Source organism: Squalius cephalus, assembly GCF_949319135.1.
Source record: "Squalius cephalus genome assembly, chromosome: 12".
In the NCBI taxonomy this organism is placed as follows: Eukaryota; Metazoa; Chordata; class Actinopteri; order Cypriniformes; family Leuciscidae; genus Squalius; species Squalius cephalus.
In genome coordinates, this window is record NC_137133.1 from 25,899,341 (window position 1) to 25,926,786 (window position 27,446).

At 36.2% G+C, this 27,446-nt stretch overlaps 1 protein-coding gene and 1 long non-coding RNA gene across 12 annotated transcripts; one reads left to right on the forward strand and one right to left on the reverse strand.

The window, feature by feature from the left end:
- Positions 1-1,967: 1,967 nt before the first annotated feature.
- LOC307168131 lies at positions 1,968-9,323 on the reverse strand. 4 transcript variants are annotated; one of them, XR_013822896.1, is made up of 8 exons: positions 8,528-9,323; positions 8,080-8,184; positions 7,802-7,853; positions 7,492-7,665; positions 6,476-6,502; positions 5,545-5,708; positions 2,968-5,147; positions 1,968-2,315 (listed from the first exon to the last, which is right to left on the reverse strand). It is a non-coding gene; the product is annotated as an uncharacterized lncRNA (long non-coding RNA). The 4 variants fall into 4 exon arrangements; XR_013822897.1 differs by having other exon boundaries at positions 2,968-3,062; positions 3,223-5,708; XR_013822899.1 differs by adding an exon at positions 6,916-7,059 and having other exon boundaries at positions 2,968-5,708.
- A 1,470-nt stretch (positions 9,324-10,793) lies between these two features.
- On the forward strand, positions 10,794-22,534 carry LOC307168124 (uncharacterized protein). Of its 8 annotated transcripts, XM_079887760.1 has the most exons (6): positions 10,794-13,309; positions 13,461-13,844; positions 14,072-14,122; positions 14,215-15,369; positions 15,564-15,587; positions 18,847-22,534. In XM_079887760.1, the coding sequence occupies exons 1-4, from the start codon at positions 13,264-13,266 to the stop codon at positions 14,301-14,303; spliced, it is 570 nt and encodes a 189-aa protein (XP_079743886.1). In that variant the 5' UTR covers positions 10,794-13,263; the 3' UTR covers positions 14,304-15,369; positions 15,564-15,587; positions 18,847-22,534. The 8 variants fall into 8 exon arrangements, with proteins under 8 accessions (XP_079743886.1, XP_079743884.1, XP_079743880.1 ...); XM_079887758.1 differs by having other exon boundaries at positions 10,794-13,844; XM_079887754.1 differs by having other exon boundaries at positions 10,794-15,369; positions 18,847-19,695; positions 19,805-22,534.
- The last annotated feature ends 4,912 nt before the right edge of the window (positions 22,535-27,446 follow it).

Consider the following 27,446-nt stretch of genomic DNA (forward strand, 5'->3'; position numbering starts at 1 on the left):
TCAAGGTCTCACTAGGCATAGAAACTTTCAAACAGGTGTGTTGGAGCTGGCTGGAGCTAAACTCTGCAGGACAGCGGCCCTCCAGGACCGAGATTGGTGAACCCTGATATAGCATCTATTAAACCCCATTGTAGCAGTAAAGCTTTTCTTTTTTCTGACACTTGCATATTCCATATCAACAGTGGAAAATCTTTAGTCAGAGGAAACTCTAAACAATACATTTAGGCCTACTTAGTTTACATAGTGTCCATCTCTTCTACATTAAATTAGCTGAGTTAACATAATTAGTTAATGAAATTAAGATGTTAAACATAGTTCTATATACCATTGCTTGTTCCACCACACAAACAGGACTGATTTTAAGGTTGACAATCCATTAGACCCTTCCGGAACCCAGAAACATGGACCCCCCAGTGTTTTTTTTTTTTTTTACCTCATCTCAGTAATTCATCTTATGAAATAAATGTGATCTGTTGTCAAGGTTTAAGTCTGCTGTATGCAGAATGATCAAACAGGAAAACAATTTTCTGTTATGAAATTTATTTCTTTTGTGTCTCTGTGTGTGCACAGTAGCCTACTATAACTTTAAATTCTGCGATTTCTGAGAGCAGTAGGCAAGGAATCTCAAGTGACAGCTTTCATTTTTTTTTTTGGGTTTCTGAGTTGGTTGTTTAGGCCTACATCACCAAATCTAACTTTATCTTACCTGAATCACTGTCTTGTTTGCTAAAACATAGCACCTTTTTTCTAAACATGTCAGCAACGTTCCCAGAACTGGTTATTTTTGATTAACTGAGTTGCAGGAATTCAGCATAAGGGATATGTAAACGAGTTGAGATTAATAAATTGATAAAGCATGCAAACCGTTCGTCACAGCAGCCGAAAACAAGCCAAATTTGAGGTGCACAAACTTTCTACAGGCCTCCAGAGAAATCAAGTGTTTGCACAATTTAAAGATTTAAATTGTGTTAAAAATATTTACCCAAACTGATCAGTTAGTTTCACAAGCCAGAGAAAAAATTACGCCAGCATTATCAGGCAGCAGAGGGCACAATGTTGTTAGTGTTTAGTTGTAAGAATTTTCCGGGAAGGCCCCAAAAACTGCATTCAGGTCTTGATTCTTGAAGCAAATTACTAGACAACTGACAAATTGAATCCAGTTAGATTAGGCAATAGCGTTGGAAACACTTACAAGCACATTATCAATACCACCTGACGATGATTTACTATCCACATGTGCAGAATCATGTTGTGATTAGTCAGTATTTAACCACTGATACTTTACAATTCACTTTTCCCCCCATCATCTAATAATTGTAAAATGAGTGGAATTGGTTGCAAGATTGTAGTACCACACACGGTGTCTGAAAGGCAATCTCTTTGAAAGGTCTCTCAAAAGCAAAAGACGAGACATATCCCAGCTGACATTTTAACGTCGAGTCACTGTTGAATCAACGTCAGGTGCCAGTGTTGGATAACCATTGAATTTTGTTTAGATTTTGCAAATCTAATCAACGTTGAAATAGCAACGTCTTTCCAACGTCACGTTTCTCAACATAAGTGAATTCGTCAACATTGAATCAATAGATTTTAGTTTAGATTTTGCAAATCCAATCAACGTTGAAATTTCAACATCACTATAAAGTCTTGCTTTTCAACAGTTTATTTTGTTAAACTGTTTTCACTAAAGCATTGATGTGTTCAACAGTAACAGCAAACACCTTAAAATGGATACATAAACACTAAGTTTGCGGACACAGAGTCAGCTAGGAAGAAGCCAATTGGTCAAAGCAAGACCAGGAGCCGGTTGCATAAACAAAGCCATTATGTTAAGACAGTGTCTTAAGTTCAAATATGACCCAATAGCAGTTAATCAAGGGCAGTCAGTCTTAGTTTTTGCTATCAAATTAGGCTAATCTACATTTTTATGTAAATGATTTAAAAAAGATATGAACAGTCTTAAAGAAAATAAATTGATGTCTAAGTTGTAAGACTGTCTTAGAGCTTTATGCAACCGGCCCAATAAAGATCAATAAAGAAGATCAATAAAGACATTTCACTGACGTAAGAAACATTCTTTATTACACGGCTGCAAGTGTGCCAACATTTCACACAACAATTTTACGTGTCGAACTTTAACCTTTAGAAAAACGGCCCAACCATTGGGCAACATTGAACACGGCTGGTTAAAATCTTCTCTTCTAGTTACTTCTTTCTACCACCTCTCCTATACTCCTCTGGTGCATATTTCAAGAATTTGGCCATGTATTCGTTTACTTTTGTTGTAGTTGTATCAAATGAGCTCAAGACAGTGTCTGATGAGGGGGAAAAAAACAGATCAGTATTAGCAAACGTTAACCTCTTAAAGGGGTGGTTCAGGATTTTTGACATCGGTCCTCATTCACACGTTAGCCTGGGTGTTATTTATCAGTGGAGACAGTTTTCAAAAAATTTCACCCAGTCCTTCCAGTTGCATAGTTCGCTGGTGGTCAACAGTATCCTCTAGCCTGCCATTAAAAACAGTTTTACCCACTCCACAGTACACCAAAATAAAATAAATTATAACGCCAGACTATCGATGTAAATGTCTGTTGAGAGAATAAATAATAACCGTTGATAAATAACACACAGGCTAATTTGTAAATGAGGTCCGATGTCCAAAATTCTGAACCACCCCTTTAAATTAAAATATTTTTCAAATATCAACTTCTGTGGCTTTGCCAATGTTTCAAGTATATAAATTAGTATTTATCAATGTGCAAGGTCATTGATATTCATGTGCTTGGGCGAGCAACAAAAGGCAGTTGGTAGTAACCAGTGCTGCCGGTTAGTCTAGAGCCCAGAATGGAGTATTATATATTAGAGCATGCTCTGTAGAGTCCTCCAACTAAAATGATTATTATTCTGCTTACTATATTCAATTTTTTAAAACATTGTTACAAAACTACTAGGTTAAAGCAAACTCACCACAGATTATCTTGTAGAGACGGGTCTTCATGAAGGCAACCTTCCCACTTTTTCCTCTGAGGCTCATTATGGTCATCATTTTATTTGTCATAGTTCTGCCATGGTAAAACAGATTTATATTAGAATATTATATTGCAATCGAGTTCATTATGAAAATGTAGCAGAGAGCGAGTAAGTGGGTGTGTGGGGGGAGTGCATGACAGTATATGCCAGGGAACATCACTGTAAACTAATGCAAAAAAGGAACAATGTTACTTGCGCAGCCATTGACTTCACATGGTCTGCAGCATCAATGCCTCCAAACCTCTTCAGATGTTTACTCTGAAAAGGAGCAACAAGAAATTAAAAATATAACCAGAAAAGTGGTCAGTAGAGTCCAGACCTCCACAAAGCAGGCACATGATGAGGACGAGGAGTTTGTAGTGGTCACCAAGGTGAACAAGCCAATTGTTAATGAAACTTTGCCAGCACTTTACAAGATTAATTATTTAACCCTTTTGTTGTCTTCGTTTTTTTATGGGCCTTTCACACAGGACGCGGTATGCGCGGCGCTGCGCTATAAAACCCATTCATATCAATGGCTTGCGCCGCGCAAGGATGTTTTGTTGCTGCGTCGATCAAAGCGCAAGCGCAGCGGTGCGCATCATTGGCGTGCTCACGCGCACGCCGCGGTCAAAGTTCAAAATAGTTCAACTTTTGCCGCTGCGCTCTGTGACGATTACCAGCGCGGCCAATAGAAACAGGGGATCCAAACAAGCACGGAAATCAAAATGGATGATCGTCTCATAGACAGACAGATTTACATTAAAAATAGTTGTTTTAACAGTCAGGCAACTTGTAGGTAGGCAATGTGTGTAAACAGGTTTTTAATATGTGTCCCCATATAGGTTTTTAAAACTCCGCCTACGTCATAGCGCAGCGCAAATCGCGTTGTATCTGAAGGGCAACGCTGAACCCAGCGGCAAGCCCCGCGCATACCGCGTCCTGTGTGAAAGGCCCATTAGAGCACTTGTCCTCCAGGGTACATTAGCTACAACTAGCATAACACACACCTCAGAAGTGAATGAAGCCGGAAAAGGCACTTCCTGCTGTAAAGACCCGGATGAAAACATACTGTGCACGCTCTATAGGCCCCATGCTCCTATAAGACGTGCACACCTCTTCGTCTTGTCTGTCTCTGTTGTTGTCTCTGATCAAAAGGTGAAGCTGTACTTATTAGATCAGTTTGAGTGTTTGTCTTGTACCCAATCAGCGAGAGGCATAAGAATATCTCTACAAATCTTTAGCATTGAAATTCAGGGCTTAAAGCAAGAAAAGATTTGAGGTCTGAAAAGTTGTCCGGGAGGAAATGTGCACAATGTATTGAATTAATTTAAAAGTGCTCTTTGCCTGAAATCAGGAATGGTGCCTGAGAACTTTAAGCCCTGTACATTCGCCCCATGCACATTAGAGTTGTGAAACCATGTGTCACTAGCCTGATACGCAGACCCCAATAGAGTTCCGAAGTTATGACGTCACTTTTGTAGGCCAAAACGCGGAAGTGAGTTAGCATTTTAGCACTTCCGGTTCCCTCGCCCTAAAAGTCTATGGGTTTTTTGAATGGGTTTTTGCTAAATCGCCTGAAATAAGGTCTGTGGTTAAAGCCTCTTAATATTTTCACATTTTGATCTATGACATAAAACACACCAGTTATAACCTGCTTGGCATTTGGTAAAGAAAATGTTAACAAAATGAGTATATATGGTTTATTTAGGGAACATATATGGTTTAATTCTAATATATTATAATAAGCATTTGTTGATGCTATTGGACAATTCTCTTTAATTTCAACATATATAATACAACTATTATATTAAATTATATTATGTTATATTATATTATGTTATATTATATTTATTATAATACAACTATTATATTAAATTATATTATGCCTATTATATTAAATGTTTGGAATTTAACTGTGTTATGCTTGTTCAGAGATTATTTGTATAGTTATCTTAAATACATAGAACATTTATAACTCCTCTATCTCTCCCTAGTTTTACTTACCGAGACTCGATAAACCTTGTCCCTCATGCTGGCCCGTACAATACCGGCAAGTAAACCAGCATCTAAGCTGCACTGTTCTACATGTCCAGATTTATAGTGGTTCTCTCCTCGATCTATGGTTTTTCTAGCGTCTAAGAAAAAGGACATAAGATTGGAAAATGATACGGCCATAGCTAATGTTAGTGCTTCTGAGATGGTAAAAGCGCGTTTTTTTTTCTGGCGAATTAGCAAATGGTATGCAAACATACAATCAAACATAATACAGTGCAAGATAACCTTTAAAGTTTATTTTGGGGCACAATGATCAGGCATAATAATCTTAATCACAAAGAAAATAATATTAAGGTTTATATAAACTAACAAAATAACAAACGATTTTTAATCCAAAAAAAGATCTCAGAGAGGCACGCATAAACAAAAATAGTTTCTAACATTTTTGGAAAAAACGATAGGGCAATATTTCTCATGAAAAAGTGGATAAGTGTTCATACACAGCGCAGATCATGAGCGAAAATAAAGAAAACTTACCAGTTCTGCTCCCTCATTCTTGTCCTCCAGGTGATTCTCTAAAGCTTCGAGCTCTTCTTCAGTGTTTGCCGGCTTCACTTCATAACTTGTTCCAGCAGATGAGGTGGCAACGTGAATTGTATCCTTGATTTTGACAAGGAGCTGAAGAACTCTCTTCTGGAATTCTAGCCAAAAAAGAAGCGACCAATTATTATTTTTATGGACAGACACTCTTGGCCAGGGCTGAATGATCTGGTTTAAAAATAAAATAAAGAAGGGAAATTGCTACAGCAGGTATTACAAATGAAGTATAATTCTAAGTAGTGGGAATGATCAAGAGTTTTGCTGATATTTCTTCAATTTGCCTTGAGGACAGCCTACACCCTCTCGGTCCCTGTTTTAGAAAGTTCAGCAATCGTCTGACAACCCCTAGGGCAGACAACATGCATATTGTCCAGCACAAACGTTTGTATGCACTGCAAGCCTGCAGCGATCAAGGGTGAACAACCAGTCATCTTCTGTTCTTGCATCAATCTTCTCCTGTGACTGGTAGTTGAATACAACCCTGTTATGTAACACCAAGAGCAGCTCATCAACCAATGTGCGTGTTGCCTTATTTTTTACAGCCCATTTTGCCATATCACTTCTTAGATCACTTGATTCCTCCTCGGACAAAGTTCCAATTTCTGAATCACTTTCACCATCACTGTCTGAACATATAAAAACTAAATATTTTTAAGCCTAAATGTTTTATAAATAAAATCATTAAAAATTGAAAATAAGTCATAAACATTCAATCAAATGAGGTAGGCTGTGCTCATTTTTTTAAAATATTATCTTCCACATCAACCTGTATTTACATTTTACAAAAATGTAAATGATTTTAGTTTTAAGGGTAACAGTTACTTTCCGATTCAAATAGATGGTTGGGTTAGGTATGGGGACAACTCACCGTTGAAGGACGTGTTCTTCCAAATCTCTGGAAAAGAGAAGGAAGAAGAATGAAATCTCAACCTTATTTTAAAAGTTTGTGGATGGAAAGTGTGTCAATGTACCACCATGGCCTAATGGTTAGAGAGTCAGACTTGTAACCCGAATTAATAGCCAGGGCCCATCCGTAGTTGTTGAAACATGGGTTTCCTGTTTTCAAACATTACAGGGTGTGCGCGCATACCAGAGGCAGAAAGCCAGATTGGTGAACTACTGCAACAAACTTAAGTATTGAAGCTTTCCTTATTGTTTGTATATAACTGCTGACTCAATAAAACGTGATTTTAGTCGGATCTCATTGTCTGTCTTTAATTTTGCAGTGTTACTGTGATGTGTGAATTAATACTGTACTGTAAATCAAAGATTTGATCATGGATTATGTGGGAAGCCTTAGTAGGCTACCTCCAACTGTGCTGATTATTCATTCGGTTCACATCACGTCACTGTAGCTTTGCGCCGCCATCACGGTCTCAGTAATGCCTGCAATATGTTGTGCAGTTGGCTGCAACAACAGCTGAAAGAGGAACCCTGAACTGGTATTTTATTCTATACCAAAAGAAAAGGATAGAAGAGAGAATCATTTATTTAAAAGACTTGAAGTCTCATGTTGGTTTGTGGTTAATTATATTTCCATTATACTCTCAGTGCCCAACATTATACAGACAGATTTCGACAGATAATGTTTTTTCTTCATTTTATTTGTTGGATCTGTTTAAATGGTAAAGCACTTTATCATGGAAAGTTAGTAAGATTTGGAGTTGTTTTGAATATAACTGTCTGTCTGTCTGTTAGTTAATACTTACCTAAATCTAATAAATATTTTTCTGAAGTTCATAAAGATATTGTCTTCGTCACATGTACTTTAGATGTTATTTTGTGTGAGTAACGTTAGCTCTGCAGACACATAATCTCAGCCTTGAAATGCATATTAAAGGACTAGTTCTTCCAAAAATGATAATTCTGCCGTCATTTACTCACCTTCATGTGCAAATCCATAAGTTTACTTTCCGTGGAAGACAAAGGGACTTTTTTGAATATATAGCGTAATGGAGACTCTTCTTGTCGATGTAATGATGGTCCCGCTCTCTTTTCAGGGAGAAGTAGTTCTCACTCAGCTCTCTATATTGTCTTTCGAGTCAGGGGAAAGCTCATCTAAAGGAGAGAGAGAGAGAGAGAGAGACAGACACACACACACACACGCACACTTTACTAAGGAAAGGCAAACACATTGTGTAACAAACTAACAGTGTCAGTTTATGAATTCATCAAAATTAGGAGTTTGGCAAACCTGCAGCTGATTCCAGATCAGGCATGACACTAGGTCTCTCATCGGGAGCTACCTACAACAAACAGCAGAGGAAGGCATATCAACATTAAAATATCAGCAAACTAGAAGCATAAACAATCTAGGCTGCTTTCGAGAGAAAACAACATATACAGGCAGGACACAGAAACTGGCAGAAAAAAAAAAAACTGTCAAACAAATGAGGTCAAAATATTTATGGTAAAAAATAATGGTAATGGTAAAATAATAACAACAACAACAACAACAAAAAACATACAGACCTTGACACCTTTCTAGCACTGTCTCTGGTGATGCTGATATGAGGGAAAATGGAGGTGTGCGCAAGTGTGCTTGATGTCCTTGCATGTTTCTGTTCATTCTAAAACCTGTAGAAATTTCCCGCACATATTGTTAATGTATAAATAAATAAAAGTATCCTTAAAAAAAAAAAAAATGCAGGATTCCTGTAGGTTATTTTTCTAAGGAAAACAGTTTAATTCACACCTAATTAACATATATGGATGCATCTTGTACTTCTCTTACATGTTTGATTTACTTTCAATTCTTAAGATAGATTTCAAAACTGCATTTTCAAAATTATAAAGCTCCTTTAACAAAACAAATGTGCAAACGCGTTAGTCAGCTCTGGGGAAAACGCTCACAATCCCACAAATTATCATACTATGATAAAAGCATACATTTCCACATATTATTCCATATACTACTTACCTCTCTCAACCATTTGTACATCAAAACAGAATGCTGCCAGCCACCATAAAGGATGCCACGCGTTGATAGTAAACTCGTGTCTGTGACTCGCATGGTTCTTCGCTTGTATGCATGCTTATTGGTAACTCGCATATGATCGCCACCTATGGGTTGTTGAATATGTATTATGTTATGTATGTTTCCCTTCCAGGTAACCCAACACTGACTGCACAACCGATTCATTTTAATTGTTAATTAATTTTGTAAATCTAGCTTAGTTAACATATTTATATTCTAAAGTTTATATATAATTATATTTATTAAATTATTGTGGTATATCACTTTCTTGACAAGGTAACGCAAGGTATCATTATAAAAATGTACATTAAAAAAAAAATTAAAAAAATAATATACATTTGTGAGCGTGCCAAGCCCGCGAAACCTGGCAGCGGGCATATATAAGAAGGGGTTGTGACCACCGCGCGCAGAACCCGGTTTTCATTCCAAGTGGACATCCATATTCAACTACATTTCTGAGGTAAAGTACTTTTTACTTAACCGATGTAGGTAAATTACTTTTAAAACATACAAACCCCATACAAAGGTAAATGACACTTAAAACTTTGAAGAAAGTAAATAATAAAATCTAATTATAGCACATAGGCTACTGTAGGCCCCTACTCAGGGTATACAGATAAGTAAGTAAGATAAATAACGGCCGCTTTCACCTAATAAACATTTTTAATTGTCACAAAATGTATTAACTGTGTTTTCCAGTAAATGTACCACTACTTTTCACATAAACAATGGTTTTCCGGTTGTTTTCCCGTCCGCTATAAATGCCGTTACGTCTGTGACGTCATTTGGGATAGAGAAAATCCGCTCATATTGAAATTTACTTTTTTGAGTTTTTTTTTTTTTTTGTCTGTGATGTTATCGTTACTGTAAAATAAATCAATTATACAATTATTAATAATACTATCTTTACGTTGTATGGAAAGCGCGTTATTGTGGCTTGGCTGCGAGCGCTGGTGGTGTACGCGCAGCGCTCACGCGCTTGCAGCCAAGCCTATGAGAGCGAGAGACGTGCATGGCTTATAAAGATGAGGTCAGATTTGCCATCCGTCTGTCTGTCATATTATTAATACCACTACATCTAATAATATTTATAAATATAAACATTGTTAAATAAATATTGTTTTATTAATAACAATAATTATTATTGTATTTTATTAATAATACATTAATAATAATATTTTATTTAAATTATTATTGTCACCGTGTTAATAATATTATTATTTTCTTTTTTTCAGTATATATTGCAGTCTGATTATTGTAAGTGATAAATCTAGCAGTCATCCAGATTAGTCAAAAATCATTGCATTAATTCGTACAGATATCTCTCTCTCATATTCAGACATGTTTCTTCTTTCTCTTCCCTTTCCTTGTGTCAACAGCAGCTACAACACCCCCAAAGGCTCTTTTAAGAGCCCTAGCACACAGCGACTTTGTATTTTGTAAGTATGTTTTGAATGCCTACCAGATATTTAAGTTATAAGTCAGATACTGGCCTGACTCATATAGATTTCATGATTCAATTTGATTCACAAGCTCATGCAGTTTCTGATCTCTTTTTCGATTCATGATACAAATGCATTCACCTACCTAAACCAACCCAATGATTATCTTTTTTTATTTATTAGATTTTACATCGTTCCTCCTGCCCTCCTCCATTATCATACATCAGAGTCACCAGTAATGCCTTTACAAATTAAACGGATATCTTAGAAAACAATCTACTGTAGCATTATTTCCGATTTAAAATGTTCACAATGATCATTAATGAATAAACAATCCATGTCAATTCATACAGTATGCAGTGTCTGACTACTAATGTTTTTGTTTTTTTAAACTTTGTTTATGTGTCATCAGCAGCACCCCAACTCTCAACGACTGTCAACCCAACGACTCTTTTGGCATCTTTGGCTTTTTTTCTTGTGAGTATATTTTTTGACTGAGTATCAGATACTTTTAGTATTTGTATTTAGTTCAAACAGATACATCATGCAGCAATAATAATTTGTCTTAAGGATTTAAATAACTTGTTTTTTTATAATTATAGTATATTATTATATTATACAATTTTATATACATATTCATTTTTTTTTATTCAAAAATTAATTAATTTAATTAATTAGCAATAAATCATATTGATGTTTATTTGATTTTATTTACTGATTTTTAAACAAATATTTGCAATAGGCTTGCCACGATATAATACCGGTTATGAGGAACAAAATCGACAGAGATGGGAGCAAGTAACGCATGTTAAAGTCAAAACAAAAGTCCTTACTATCAAGTCTCAAGTCCCAGTGTACAAAAAATGCAGTTCCTGCTAAGGATCAAGTCAAGTCACAGTACCAATAAGTTTGCGGGCACTTCCGAGCTTATGTTTGTTTATATTATTTAATGTGCTTATTTTGCTTGCAATTTTGCAAATGAAAGGTTTGTTGTATTCTTCATACAGCACTAAATAAGTGTCTTTATACAATTAAAATAATGTATATTGTGGGAAATACACTTGTCCCTTCATTTTATGTCTAAACGTCTGGAAACTTGACCTATGTCTTCAATATTGGGATATAAAAAAGTTACATATTTAATTATAATCGTCACACAACTTTATCCGTAAACATGTTTTATTAAACTGTATTGTCAGTACCCTACATTAAAAATTAATTCAGGCTTTTGTTTGTCATTAAAAATAATGGAGACCGATTAAAAAAAAGTTTTACAAGTGATTTCTTATACTTTTGCTCCATCTAATGGACAAAATGAGTACTATAGACTTAATACGGCTAATAGTTTGTAATTATAATTATTATAATATTGCTGTTAGCCCAAACAGAACAAAACAAGTTGAGATAAATAAAGATATTAAATATAAAAATTTAATAAAAAATGATTGGCAGCATTTTTAATCTAATCTTTTGGATATATATCAGGTACAGTACATGCGTGTTTTTTCTCTAAAAAAAAGACAAACAAAGGAAAAAGGTTTGACATTAATTGCACTGAACTACACAATATTAACAATTATTTTTATCTATCTCTTATTTTTGTTTTTCAGGAGCATTTTCCAAAATCATCATTTTTATCAAACAATAACAATATACCTGTACATATAAATCTTTATATAACCAAATACATAATATATAATACTGACAATAACACACACATACCACAATGTCTTACTGGACTAAAAGGAGAAAGACTATGGCCAGTGTACAAGAGATAGAAAGAGATATTTTAGATGAATACAAAACACAAACTGAAAACACTGAGGAATCTGTTCATGGTCACAAATGTCAAGACTCTGAAAGTATAGATCTCACATCTTCTTGTAATATAGTTTCCTCTCTTTTGTCCCCACATGAGAACTCATGTGATCTGGAAAAAAACACAGATGCTGATTTCTTCTGTGATTCTGACAATCTCTCTGATCCTGGTAATATCCAATCAAATGAATCTGATAGCAGTAGCAACAATTCACTTAATCAGTTGCAAACTAAACTGCAAACATGGGCAGCATCTTTTTTCATCCCTCTAGTAGCTCTAACAGCACTATTGGCAATCCTAAGATCAGAATTTCCTGATTTGCCCAAGGATGCAAGGACTCTTCTTGGTACACAGACAAAGGTACCCGTAGTAAAGATTTGCAATGGTGAATATTACCATTTTGGACTGGTAAATGGCTTGCAAAACATATTAGGTAGGATCTCCAATATTGCTGAAAATTTAAAAACTCTTGCTTTGCAGTTTAACATTGATGGCATCCCCCTGTTTAAAAGCTCCAGAACACAATTTTGGCCAATTCTTGCAACAGTTGACTGTGATGAAACACGATCTCCATTTGTAGTTGGTTTGTTCTGTGGCAGTAGTAAACCGAGCTCACTCAGGGAGTATTTGAAAGATTTTATTGCCGCTGTAGCCGACACTGGATGCTGGTCAGGGGCTGTAGCCGACACTGGATGCTGGTCAGGGGCTGTAGCGGTCACTGGATGCTGGTCAGGGGCTGTAGCCGACACTGGATGCTGGTCAGGGGCTGTAGCCGACACTGGATGCTGGTCAGGGGCTGTAGCGGTCACTGGATGCTGGTCAGGGGCTGTAGCCGACACTGGATGCTGGTCAGGGGCTGTAGCCGACACTGGATGCTGGTCAGGGGCTGTAGCCGACACTGGATGCTGGTCAGGGGCTGTAGCCGACACTGGATGCTGGTCAGGGGCTGTAGCCGACACTGGATGCTGGTCAGGGGCTGTAGCGGTCACTGGATGCTGGTCAGGGGCTGTAGCCGACACTGGATGCTGGTCAGGGGCTGTAGCGGTCACTGGATGCTGGTCAGGGGCTGTAGCCGACACTGGATGCTGGTCAGGGGCTGTAGCCGACACTGGATGCTGGTCAGGGGCTGGAGCCCCTGTAAAAAACTCACAGTAAATGATGAGCAGCTCAGCATAGTCTATATATTGGGCCAGAGAAAACTGTATTCTTTTCTCAGGCATCCTTGAACGAACGGTTAATTTAACCCGTTTCGAAGTGTCCTTAACAGCAACATCATTGAAATCCACTAATTGAGAAAGTTCACAAAAGTCCGCCTTTATTGATTATCAAACATGACTGAATGAATTCAAAGCACACAATTGTATTACGCAAAACCCTGCTGTTAATTTAACTTGATCATAATTATTTCAGAAAGTCACATGATCTTTGAGACCAGTCCAGCTGTCTCAAGCCTCTATTCACTAGGTATGTGTTGCAATGTTATTCTTTAAAAAAAATGTTTTGCCTCTTTTACATTGTATCACAGCTGTTATAATTGCACTTCCAGATCCACAAATCCTGTAATATCCTTTTAGAAATTTATTTAGTCTATAAATAAACTGCACATTTTTCTCAGAAAATCCACACAGGGTACACCAGGGCGGACACCAGGGATCACACCAAAACACGAACACCGAAGCACACCTGGACACACACTACGGCGGACACCAGGGATCACACCAAAACACACACAACGTAGGACTCCTGGGGACACACTACGACAGACACCAGGGATCACACCAAAACACGAACAACGTAGGACTCCTGGGGACACACTACGACAGACACCAGGGATCACACCAAAACACGAACAACGGAGGACACCTGGGCACACACTACGACGGACACCAGGGATCACACCAAAACACGAACAACGGAGGACACCTGGGCACACACTACGGCGGACACCAAGACGCAAACCACGGAGCACACCGGGGCACACTGACTGAACTGGTCAATGGTAATGATCAAAGCTATTTTTTCTATTTTGAAAACAGTTATTTGAAACTTTTTATTAGACCATTAAGTTTCCTAGGGGGGAGATTTATGTTGATTTTATGTTCTTTCTTAATTTTGGAAGACATTATTCTTTTAGGTGGGACTTACAGGCTAAATGTAGGCTACTTATTCACTATAAATGTTGACATCCATCCTAACTTTTCCTGCAATGTCACTTTTTTTTTAAAGAGAGATACATGAACCACAACTCCAGTCCGACTGTCTCAGACATCTTTTCAGGTGATTCTTCAAACTGCTAACCTCTTTAAGACTAATTGTTTTACAGGTGAGTTTTAAGTGTATGAAAAAAACTGTTGTGTTGTTTTCTTCAGAAAATCCAAGTAGAGCACAACAAACACAGAATGAACATACCAACGGTAATAAATCAAAAACAAAAATTCCATTCCAATTTAAACAGTAAACCTGTTCTGCTGATGGTGATTATTAATGAACTAGTAGAGTTTCTCTCTCTTAATACAAATAAAGTATTAATATATTTATTTACTTTATTTGTAGAGTTGTCTCCTTTCAAGAGGAATGTGTTAAAAGCTCTCCTGGAAATTAAGGCAGAGCTGAAAGAGCAGAGGGCAATGATCCAAAAATTACAGGGAGTCCCTCTACCTCAACCAGAAATAGGATGCAGCTTAGGTTTACCTTTACAGTCTCTAGAAGATTTTGATGCTTTGGAGAGGTTGGACGAGACAGAAAAAAACAGATTGGTAAATCTTGTAATGCAATTACACTTAACCTACGCTGTTTGGGAAATATGGAATTTGATTTAATATCCAGGTCTTGATAAGTATGGAAAAAAGAAAACAAAGATTATTGTTTCCAGACGATTGCCCATATTCAGTTTTCATTAAAACAGAAACCATTAGAGATGACTGTACTATACCAAACATAATGCTGAAAATAATGCTGTAGAAACATTTACACTGATATGGTTACTGTAGACTTTGTCAGTTTGAACGAGTCAGGCCATTCTCTGTTGATCTCTCACCTATAGAACTTCACTGGATGTTTTAATTTTTTGGCACCAATCTGAGTAAATGCTAGAGACACTTGTCTGTAAAAATCCCAGGAAATCCACAGAAATAGAAATACTCAAACTAGCATTTGACACCGGAAGCAATCATTTATGTTTGCAAAAAAACAAAACACACACACACAAACACACACACGCACGCACGCACACACGCACACACACACACACACAAACACAGTCTAGAGTCTGTGGATGGAAATACTTTGATGAGAGATTCACAGAGAATGGCAAAAAAAATTGGGAAATGGGAATTAATGTGAACACTGATCTCTTTTTTATTAGTTTTTCCAGCTGTCACTTCTGGGTGGTCATAAACTGGAAGACACAGTAAGGAAAATGTTGAGCCACATTTTGACAAACAATCTGGCTTCATCATTTAACTGGGCAGGACGTGGACAAAAGAGGAGCTTCGAGACCTCAAATCTCTCGAAGATAATGTTCCGTAAGTAATAGACTAACTACTAAAAGAGCTTTTCACACTATCTTTGTTTAACAGTTTTGCCAAATCATTTAGGAAACTCCCCTGCAGTCAATAATTGTATCTCTTAAAACTCATCTTTGATCACCAAAAAGAAAAGGCAAAAGTCAAAGCCCTATGCTGCAATGCGAGTTTAATTTTGTTCCATAATGTTTCAGGTGCATTGAGAAGTACAGCACAAGGTAAAGAGGCTTCCAAGGCAGACTTTTCTGAGGCAGTCAAAAAATGGTTGCGTTACGCTCCAGACAGAGATGGTGGCAGTGGCAGAAGATCATCTGTTATTTAATTGTTAATTTTTTTGTGTCAATCTAAATTAATTACAGTTATTATTATATAGTATATAGTATTGTTATATAGTTTAGGTAATAATTTGTGTATCTAATATCTGTAATTACGGTGACGCATTGCTGCCACTTACATAATATTATTTTTTCCCCTCAATTATGTCGTAATAACGAGATCTTATGTCGTTTTAACGACATCTTTTCTCGTAATAACGAGATCTTATGTCGTTAAAACGACATCTTTTTCTCGTAATAACGAGATGTTATGTCATTAAAACGACATCTTTTTCTCGTAATAACGAGATGTTATGTCGTTAAAACGACATCTTTTTCTCGTAATAACGAGATGTTATGTCGTTAAAACGACATCTTTTTTTGCCCTTATAAGGACATGTGTAGTCATGTACAAAATATGCATTTATCCACATAAAATTGATCACACGTTCAAAAAGCTTAAGCAAATAGTAGCAGCCCCCAATCATGCAAAATTAATCAATAAGGCCCTTTTTTGAAAATATATTTTAAATAGGCCTATAAGTTTTTTTATATATATATATTATATAAGATTTATTTTTGTTAATAGGCTATATCTTCATTCATTACCTAGAGATATAATTAACCAAAAAGTAGTCAAAACACATCTAACAGAAAATTTTACAACATTGTGTTCTTATTTTGTTTAATTAACGAAATGTCAATCTTCGTCTTTATAACAGAAGATACAATACAATACAAAAATCTTCTAGATACAGCCTACAATCTTCACATGTATAACGGATTGTCACCTTAAACAGTCCTTTGTGTGGTGGAATAAGCAATGATATATATAAATATATGGTTAGTATCTTAATTTAAATTTAAATTTTACTTTATTATTTTATTAGTTTATTAATTATGCTAACTCAACTAATTAAATGTGAAGAGCTGGATACTAGTTACTAATGAAATAATGTCAGATATTAAATGTAGGCTATTGATTAGAGTTGCCATAGACTAAAGGATTTTTCTAGACTAGTAGTCATTCATTTAAGCAATTAGAACTAATCGCACGTTTATATTCAATGCTGGGTGCATGTACGCTATAGCCTATATTCCGCGCTCAAGCGCATGCATAAAACTTGCCGCAAAGCGCCGGCAAAAGTATGCTAATGATATGATAAATGTATCTGAAAAAAAAATAACGAAGCATTTTAATTGTTTATTAATGAACTATTATTTTCTAAATCAGTGTAGGCTGCCTGCATACGTATCTCCATACATCTCCGCTGTAATGTATGAGCCTTTCATACGGACAGGATTACATAATCAGATGGTAGTCTATAGCCTACCGTATATGCTTTCGATTGGATTTTTTTTCGTTGGTGGACATTTTTTTGTATAAACTTTATAGTTATATTTCTCATGTTTGTGACTGTGAGGCTTGTCTATACACTGTTTTCCAGTTCATTTTTGAGGCGCGCTCCAATTCACAGAGATCATGAAAGCGTGCCCTGTTCGTTTTATTTTATTTTACAAAAGCACACCGTTTTCTTGTTGTTGTGAGTTTACCCAAATAAAAGTAGTTGCGACTTATGTATTATTATTTTCTGTATGACCAGAAATGGAGTATTTTAAGTTGTTTCCACTGTTGATGGGAAAATGCGAGTGATGCCACCGGCGCCTCCATCCATGTCATATTGCGCGCTCCACACTCCGCACAAACACTTGGATATGCGCTTCATAACAGCAAACATTTATCTAGGTTAACGTTAGAGCGAGCGGCCATGCCAGACGGATAATCCTCTTCATGTTTAACTAATCAAATTCTGTTGCATTTTATTGCGCCAGTTTGAAAAGGGCGGCTGAAACACTTAGCCTATACAGATAAATGCCCAACGCTGGTGTTTTTCTTTAAACAAATTCGTTTAGGCTTTAAAATAAATATTGTTTATGGGCTAATTAATGCCACAATAATTTGTTTATTTTATTGGCTACTTGTATTTTTCATTTTTGTTTTGCATTGAATACCATTGAATATTTGCATTGAATGCATTGAATATTTGCTGTGCACCGCAATGCCATCCTCCCATAGAAAGACACGTTAAGAGCCACCTATTTTCTTTATAATAAAGGGTTTCTGTGGAAGGACAACATATTCTTTATTACTGAAGCTTTTTCTTTATTATAAGGGTGTATTATTCCATTAAAAAAGTACTGTTTATAAGGTGACAATCCGTTATACATCTTGAAGATTTTTGTATTGTATTGTAGGCTATCTTCTGTTATAAAGACGAAGATTGACATTTCGTTAATTAAACAAAATAAGAACACAATGTTGTAAAAAATAAACAACTTAGGCTATGTTCTGTTAGATGTGTTTTGACTACTTTTTGTTTAATTATATCTCTATGTAATGAAGATGAAGATATAGCCTATTAACAAAAATAAATCTTATTAGGCCTATATAATATATCATATTAAAAAAAACATATAAAATATAAAAAAGCCTATATAAAATATATTTTCAAAAAAGGGCCTCATTGATTAATTTCATGATTGGGGGCTGCTACTATTTGCTTAAGCTTTTTGAACGTGTGATAAAGGCGCGATAGGCTGTCAATTTTATGTGGATAAAGGCATATTTTGTACATGACTACACATGTCCTTATAAGGGCAAAAAAGATGTCGTTTTAACGACATAACATCTCGTTATTACGAGAAAAAGATGTCGTTTTAACGACATAAGATCTCGTTATTACGACATAATTGGGGGAAAAAAATAATATGTATGTGGCAGCAATGCGTCACCGTATGTAATAACTAATCTGTATAGGCCAACATGTTTCTCAATTGTTAAAATACTGATAAATTGTGTATACTTTGAGTTGTTAAATTAATTATAAGTATATTATATGTTTATTGAAATTATATTAAAAATATTATATGTAATATTACAGTATAACACTCTTGGCTTTTTACTGAAATATTTAAGGTTTAAACATTTTTAAATTACCCCAGGCTGTTTCAGTGAGAAAAGTTCTATAGGGTAAATAATCAACTAAATGAGGTAGGCTACAAATATAATGTTACATTGCTTGTAGTTATAATTGTTTGAACTATTATGCTAACAGATATTGTGGTCAACAATATATTTTATTTATTCATTTTATTTCTCTAGGTCTATTTTTAGGTATTTGCCAGCAATGAGACTGACACCATACAGCAGAGTTATTCGTTCCACTTAAAGGTATTTATGCATGCATGTATATCTATACTTGTTTACTTATTAATGCTAAATGGTTCAGGGGCTCAACAACTTTAGGCATGCAAGTTTTTTTTAAACAAAAATCTCATTTTAACCCACTACCTATTATACATGCATAGCAGCAAATATAAATAACGACAAAAGCAATAGCCTACTTTGTGTGAAAAAACAACAACTTTTCAACCATTGTGGTTTACCTGACCGTTTTTTCTTTGTGAGGAAAAACTGTGTCTTTGTACTTTGCAGGATTTATAGGTTGATTATATCTCGAAAGCTCATCACTCACTTGACCAGTGGATTTGGATTTCAGCCGTGCAGGTCGTAGGAATAGACGAGATGGTGGAAGACAACTGAGAGTTCGTAGGAAGCGTCATAGGAAGCATAGGAACTCGAACTTGAGGTAGGCTATTCTAGACAAAACATACACATTTTTTTTAAACAAAAATCTCATTTTAACCCACTACATATTATACATGCATAGCAGCAAATATAAATAACGACAAAAGCAATAGCCTACTTTGTGTGAAAAAACAACAACTTTTCAACCGTTGTGGTTTACCTGACCGTTTTTTCTTTGTGAGGAAAAACTGTGTCTTTGTACTTTGCAGGATTTATAGGTTGATTATATCTCGAAAGCTCATCACTCACTTGACCAGTGGATTTGGATTTCAGCCGTGCAGGTCGTAGGAATAGACGAGATGGTGGAAGACAACTGAGAGTTCGTAGGAAGCGTCATAGGAAGCATAGGAACTCGAACTTGAGGTAGGCTATTCTAGACAAAACATACACGCTGATTGGTCGTTCTTAAATGAGCGCGGGCTGAATGAACCAATGACGCTTATCTATTTTTATTTTATTTGATATTCTCCAGCTGAATGCAGATCTCCAGATGCTGACCTGGAACTACAGATGTAGCCTACTACTGTACACCACACCAACCTCTCTGCTTTTGCAGATGGCTTATTACTATCATGTTAAGGTATTATAATAGCAAAACTGAGCACCTGTGACAGTTTTTTTTTTTTTTTTTTTTTTGGAATTGCAAACTTTTTTCTCTTTTTGTCTCCAACAACACAAGTTACACCTTTTTGGACAAATTTTGCATATATAGATTGCTTGGAATACAAACAATATTGCATGTCCGATTGAAATGCGAAAAGATTTAGCAAGTGTGAACTAGGGGTGTAACGATACATCGATATGGATCGATGCATCGATATAACGTCTAACGATACGATGCATCGATTCCACACTTAAAATATCGATATGCACCTTTATTTTGACACTCTCCACATTCTCACGTAACATCCTTCCGCTAAAGCGCACATTTTCGTTTACTCACCAACCGCCTGCCGGTGTGTAACGTTAATCTCCTCATCTGAAAAAGACGCCTGACAAGACTGACTAAACCCTAAACAAGTTTTTTTTTTTTCACAAAAGCCGGTATTGTCCGCTGTCAAGGCATCGCGAGTTCATGTTTTACAGTAGAAACAGACAAGCACTCGCACCCTTGTTGGTGAACACAACACGAGAAGTCCGTTTTAGCGACTCAGCGCGCAATATTCAGGTCAGATGTCACTTTGAAAAGACGCGCGCTGGCTAAGAGGAGTTTCGTCAAAGCTGACTAAAAGTGATCGAGGATGGATCATTTCAATGAACTCGTGATATCTTCTGCGTAAAAGGAAAATAAAATCTGAAACATTTTCACGGAACCTTACTAAAGCAGCTCGTTTAGGGAACGGAATGGTGAGGGAAAAGCTCTCTGTACTGCGTGTACGTACGTTAATCACAACAACAAAGTTTGTCAGGCATATGTCAGCTGAGGAGATTAACGTTATGAAGATTAAACGAGTGTTGTATTATTTATCATAGCAATTACTTGGTTGTGTTTGACTCAGAAAGATGAAATGTGAATGTATCTGCTCTGCTAAAAAAAAAAAAAAACATATTAAAGCATACTTTCAATTAACTTTAATTTTGTAATTTACCTGTATTTTTTAAGTTATTATTATTATTAATCAAAACAACCCAGCTGCAGTTTGATTGATATTACTTGGAATGCACAATAATAATAAAAAACATGATTTATGAGTACTTGCAAATAACCACTTCTGTTATAAATGTCCCAATTGGGAGAGGGTGTGCAATTTTCAAAGAGTTTAATTAAACGTTCATGTTATATATTTTGATTGCATTTGTGAGTTAATAAAAACGTAACTGGTTGTGTGAACATAATATCTAAATATCGATTAATCGATCGATATAGCCCTGAATCGAATCGAATCGAATCGTATCGTGGAATTTTTTGAAGTATCGAAAAATATCGTATCGCTGGCTGAGAGAATCGATATCGTATCGTATCGTCATGAACTGTCCGATTTACACCCCTAGTGTGAACTGCAAAAAAAACAAAAACAAAAATACATTAAATACGAATTTTACAAATCCGTTTGTGGTTCCTACTCGAATCGCATTTCTCAAAATCTTCTGAGTCTGACTGCTCTGGCCTTAGCTCTCTACGTGCAAGATTACGGAAATCCCAAAAATGCACTTAACATTAACGCGCGAGAACACTACGTGCTACTTAAGAGTCGCTGTCCATTTGCGAAGTCCTGAAAATGATATAATCGTATCCGTGAACGTTTAACCTAATAATCGTCATCAGATGTGTATTAGCAATCAAGACAAGTGTATATAAAGCACTACATGATTTACTATTACTCCAGAGCACTCGTAGATCTACGATGATTTACGATGATTTTGCGAAACAGACATATTAGTAATATATTAAAGGATTAGTTCAGTTTCAAATAAAAAATTCCTGACAATTTACTCACCCCCATGTCATCCAAGATGTCCATGTCTTTCTTTCAAGGTTTTTGAGGAAAACATTACAGGATTTCTCACCATATAATGGAGCAAATGTTATACCACGTACTGGACATTGAAGTACGCCACCCACGTACTAAGTATTTATTCACGTGAAATTTCTCGGTACTAACAACACATATGAGATCATTAAACGACAAATTAAACCCAATGTACTAATCGATTGCTGTACACGGTATTTAATTATTATTTGTTATTTAACACATATATCTACAAACTCCACTGTCAACGGTTTTGCTATAATAATACATCATAGGCTATAATACTGTATGTAATTATAAATGTCAAGGACATTTTGTACATTGAATTGCATTTGGTTGAGGCTTAGAAAGAATGCCTGAATGTGGAATGTCTGTGTATTTTGAGTGTAAATGCTTTTTTCTATATTACTCTTAGGGTTTGTATACAGAAGATTTAAAAATGTATTTGTAAATGTATATTTTGTATAAATAATAAAGCAATGTTAACTGAATGTGACGTGTGTTTAATAAATGATTACCTATACAGACTAATTTATCAAATAAGTGATAGATTTTTAAAACAAGTAGAAAATGTGTTTATAATAACGCAATTTACACAATTGAAATCAACATCCTTTTAACGTTAGGTAAGCAAACCAATTAGATCGATTTTATGTTGATTCTATAACGTAATTTCAACAACTTGAAATCAACATCGTTTCAACGTTAGGAAAGCAAACCAATTGCGTTGATTTTCCGTTAGTTTTGAATGGCGTGTCTGACGTTGATTCAACGTTAATTCGATGAGCAAAGTGATGCCGGATCAACGTCGGAGATCAACGTTGTTTCGATGTCACGAGAAACGTCGTTTCCACGTTGATTCAATGTCAGTTTGCTATCTGGGTATATATATACATATACATATACATACATACATACGTATATATATATATATATTATACTTCAGATATAGATAAAAATAGGTTATTTGTGTTTGCGCACGTGATATCAGGAAGTAATACACACGTTTCTTCAACTTATTAAAATATCTTACTTTACTGCAACTATCTGTTTCTGCTTCTTTGTCATATTTATAGTGTGTGATTTATAAAATACCTTATATCCTACATCACATATTTTGATTTTGGACGTCTGGTCACTTAATCTCTTATATCAGAATATTATATTACTGTCAAGCCTACTATTAATATTAAAATACGCCGAACTATGTGTCCTATATCATAGCTACATGAATGACCTTTGCAGCAAAAAAACCCGCGTGAAAATCAGTTCGGTATTCAGTGAGGTATGATTAATTAAATGCGCTGACAGCTCATTGCACCTGCTATACAGATGAGTGGAGTGGAGCGGGTGACCGGTCTAAGATGGCGGCCCCACGGCTCGTCAGCGCCAATAGGCAGTAGCGGTCGATAGGGCGTCTATCTATATGATATCTATGCATAGGACGGGTAAGTCCACGGAGGCTTCCATGTAGTTCCGCCATCTTGAAAAACTATAATAGCAGAGAGGGACAAAAAGTACTAGGCCAACGCGTTTCGTTCAGAGCCCGCGTCACGTGACTGAAACCAGCAGAAACGGAGCAGAGCAGTGAGAGGCGCTTTTGTCACTGCCCCGGCAAGTTTAAAAGGCTGCACTTCACGGTTAACCCTTAATCACTGTTAAAAAAGGATAACACTTAAGGTGTTTGGGGTCAAAATGACCCCAAACTTTTAAAGAGCGATTACATAAGGAAATATACATTTTTATATGGAAAACTATATATCATTTTTTTAATTTACTTCTCAACTATACATTTATGCTGTGTTTTTGTGGAAATTTTGAAGTTTTTTAACTATTTACTGCACAATTACGTAACTAGGCCATAAATTGGCTCATGAAAAAAGATATTTTAAAGAAAAAATCACTTAAATGATGATCTTAATTAAATCTAAATAGTTTTTGGACATTGCTCTATGTGTTAGGGATAGAATACTGACATCTGCTGGTTTGTGGAAAAACTTTAGAAATTATAATTAAAGAAAGAAATTGCAATGACCACATATATCCAATAGAGGGCCATAGAGACTCATTCATTTTCACTTCATTTTTCTTGATGCTTAAACTTCTCCTCACAACTTTATGATATATATTTTGTGAATATTTATTTAAACATTTTGAAATACATAAAAAATATGTAGTTTTGTCAGAGTTATAATTTGTTGTTGTTTTCTGATATATTTTGAATTATCTTGCTTTTGCAAATTATTATACATTTACAAGTCACCACTATGACATGACTGTAGTGTGTGTATGTGTGTGTGTGTGTGTGTGTGTGTGTGTGTGTGTGTGTGTGTGTGGGTGGGTGGGTGGGTGGGTCGGGGACGGCAAGCTTGTTCCATGTTGCATATGTGACATTTTTCAGATTTATGCCAGTTTAGTTGATTTTATTTGCCAATTTCTATATAAATGCTCTCTGTTGCAGTGACATACGTGTGTGTTTGTGTGTGTTTGTGTGTGTGTGTATGAGATAGAAAGTTCATTCCACTTTGGGTTTATGCTCTAGGACCAGACCTTGATTTAAATGTAAATTTTTTTGATTTATGCCAGTTTTGTTTATTTTATTTGCCAATTTCTGTAAAAATGCTCTCTGTTGCAGTCACTTACATGTGTGTGTTTGTGTGCGTGTGTGTGTGTATGTGATAGAAAGTTCGTTCTACTTTTTATTTATGCTCTAGGACCAGACCTTGGTTTATTTGTAAAAAATTTCAGATTTATAATGGATTTACTTTTATTTTTTTGACAAACAAAATTTAAAAAAGTCATTTTTTTCATTTTCCCATTCATTTTCAATGTGGGGTCATTTTGACCCCAAACACCTTAAGTGGTAAAAAAAAATTTACACACCTTTAGAACAACCAAATCAAGCCCAGTTTTTTTGTGCATGTTTAGATAGATTATTTAGGAAAAGTCACAGAGTTTCATGCCCCTGCGATGAAGGTAACACTTTTAAAAAATGAAGGAAAAGTCCATTGGGGTCATTTTGACCCCAAACAGTGATTAGTCACAGGATAACGAGTCCTCTTCGTCGAAAAAGTCCACAATAAGACCGTAAAAGGAAACGTGATCGGAGAATACAAAAACAAGGGTTATTATAATGTCGGGATAGCTAATGCAGGAGAAAGCTTTCAAAAGAGACGCTGAAGTTGCCTGCTTTCTTCTTGACAGGTAAGTCAATGTTAAGGTCTTAATTACAGGCTTTTTATTTTTATTTTTTTATTAGCCTATATAGACCAGCGTTTCCCAGCGGGGTGACGCGGCACCCTGGGGTGCTTCTGGCGAGAGCAGGGGTGCTGTGTAAAAAAACAATTTTTACCATCAATCTCGGATCGTCGGAAGTCTCTAATAACAACAAATAATGCGCACAAATTTATAATAAAAATGCAAATCATAAGTTTTCGGCGTTGAATTGCGGAGGTTGCGTTTGCGTGTGATTTTATTCCCGTGCCTTATTCCCAGTGCGTCCACATAAAGCTGCCTATTTTTCATTGATGCGCTTACAGTCAAATACACACGAAAACATTGTCACAACGTCCGTCTTGCCGCGTATTCACATAAACACATCGGTTATGTCCGTGCTGCTGTCAACGCAACGCGTGCGATTAATGTTTTTCACTTTAACACGTTAAAAATATTTAACGCAATTAAAGCAGCATTTTTTTCTGTCATCCTTTGGCTAGCGTTACATTATATAATCACTTTCTTCTTCATGCAAATGCTTCTAACCATGCAAGCGAGAAAATACAAAAGAGAATGCGCTGTCCTGTGATGCTGACACGACGCGCGCCAGACTCGACTTCTCTTTCGCGCTTTAGCTTTGAGTATCCTCATCAGAGCAGTCTTAAATTAGTTAAATAAAGTCTTAAATGAACGTTAAGAGTTGTGAGAAAATGGGACGCGTGTGGGATCCACATGTGACAGTGCAGCAGTGACATCAGAATCAAATAACTCTTCATTCATAAAAATATGCCATTAAACAATTATTTGAAATATACTGTCTTTATGATGTTTCTACATTAATTTAGAGATTTACTGTGAAATTATTAGGCTACATAAAATATAGTAAAAACAAGCTATCTTGTGCAATTATAACAAAATTATCCCAATTATTATCCCAATAATTATCCCATACACTGAGTGAGCAAACATTTAGGTGAGATTTGCAATGGTAATTGAGCAATGTTTATATATGAATAAAAAGCCTTAATTGAATATGTCATTATGTAAAGTGATCTCTTCAGAAGAAAGTAATGATTTCCTAGATTTTAAATGGATGGACAAAAAAAATAAGAAAATAATAGATAAAAATATCTATATGACAGCAGGCCTATAAGTTCTTCCCTGTGGTATTGAAAATTGATACATTTATTTATTTATTGCTCAAGTCATACATAAATGTTTCATTCATTCATTCATGCATTCGTAACATGCATGAACGAAGAAAAAAAAAAGGAACAGGAAGAAGAAAATCTTATGGTACCTGCCATTTATTTGTGCACATCAAAAATTAAAAAAAAAAAAAACCCCAGCACATTTCAAGGTATAGTATCAAAGTAGTATCTCTACTATTGAGTAAAGTAGAGAAGGCCCTATAAACAAGGTTGTAAGTTTTGTTTGTTCAAAACTGTAACATTCGTTTGTTCGTTGTGTCAAGTTGTAGTTTGTTTGAAATAACAAACCAGTTCACCCGAAGGAAAACGTCTCCGGTTACTTTCGTAACCTCGGTTCCCTGAAAGGCAAGGAACGAGACATTACGGATGTCGTATATGGGAACTCCTCTCATCCTTCACTTCTGCTGAAATCTTATAGGCTAACGCCAGCAGAGCTGGCCAATTGACGCAAATATGCAAATACTGAAACACCGTTGCAGTTATAATGCAAGTGCAGCGTCAATTCCCTTCAGAATCGAACAAACGCTAAATCAATAGCGAACACGGCGGCGAGCGTAATGTCTCGTTCCTTGCCTTTCAGGGAACCGAGGTTACGAAAGTAACCGGAGACGTTCCCTATCAAGGCTACGGAACTCGACATTACGGATGTCGTATATGGGAACTGTATAGAATCCCGCCGTGGCAGCAAACCACTGAAAACAGACCCAATACAAACCTCGCCCCCAGAATGTAAGCGCCTGATAGGCCGAGATTGACCAATAGTGAACCTCTAACCTCCGATAGGTCCAAAGGGACCAATCACAAGCTCACAAACACTACCGGAATTTGCATATCCCGGGAAGTATAAATGGGGGAAGGTTGCACTGTAGACCAACAGGGCAACAACAACAGAGAAAGCCAACGCATAGCGGTGACAATAATACAACACACAATAGCACACAGAACAACTCATGAGCAAAGCGCAGAGCAGCTCTCTAATGCTGTGTAAATGATCAACTCACCGAAAGCACTCGAGACGCTACAGAGGGCAAATCCAACTTGTAAAATCTGGCAAACGTGTTCTGAGAAGACCAGCCAGCCGCAAGACATAAATCCTGAATAGACATACCCTTAGTCCAAGCCCACGAGGAGGCAATCGCCCTAGTCGAATGAGCCTTGATGTTCAGGGGACATTCCTGTCCCAGACAATCATAAGCCAAAACAATAGCGTCCACAA

Excerpts from the sequence above, each read along its gene's own strand:
- LOC307168124 (XM_079887753.1), top strand. The coding sequence starts at position 11,753 with ATGTCTTACTGGACTAAAAGGAGAAAGACTATGGCCAGTGTACAAGAG.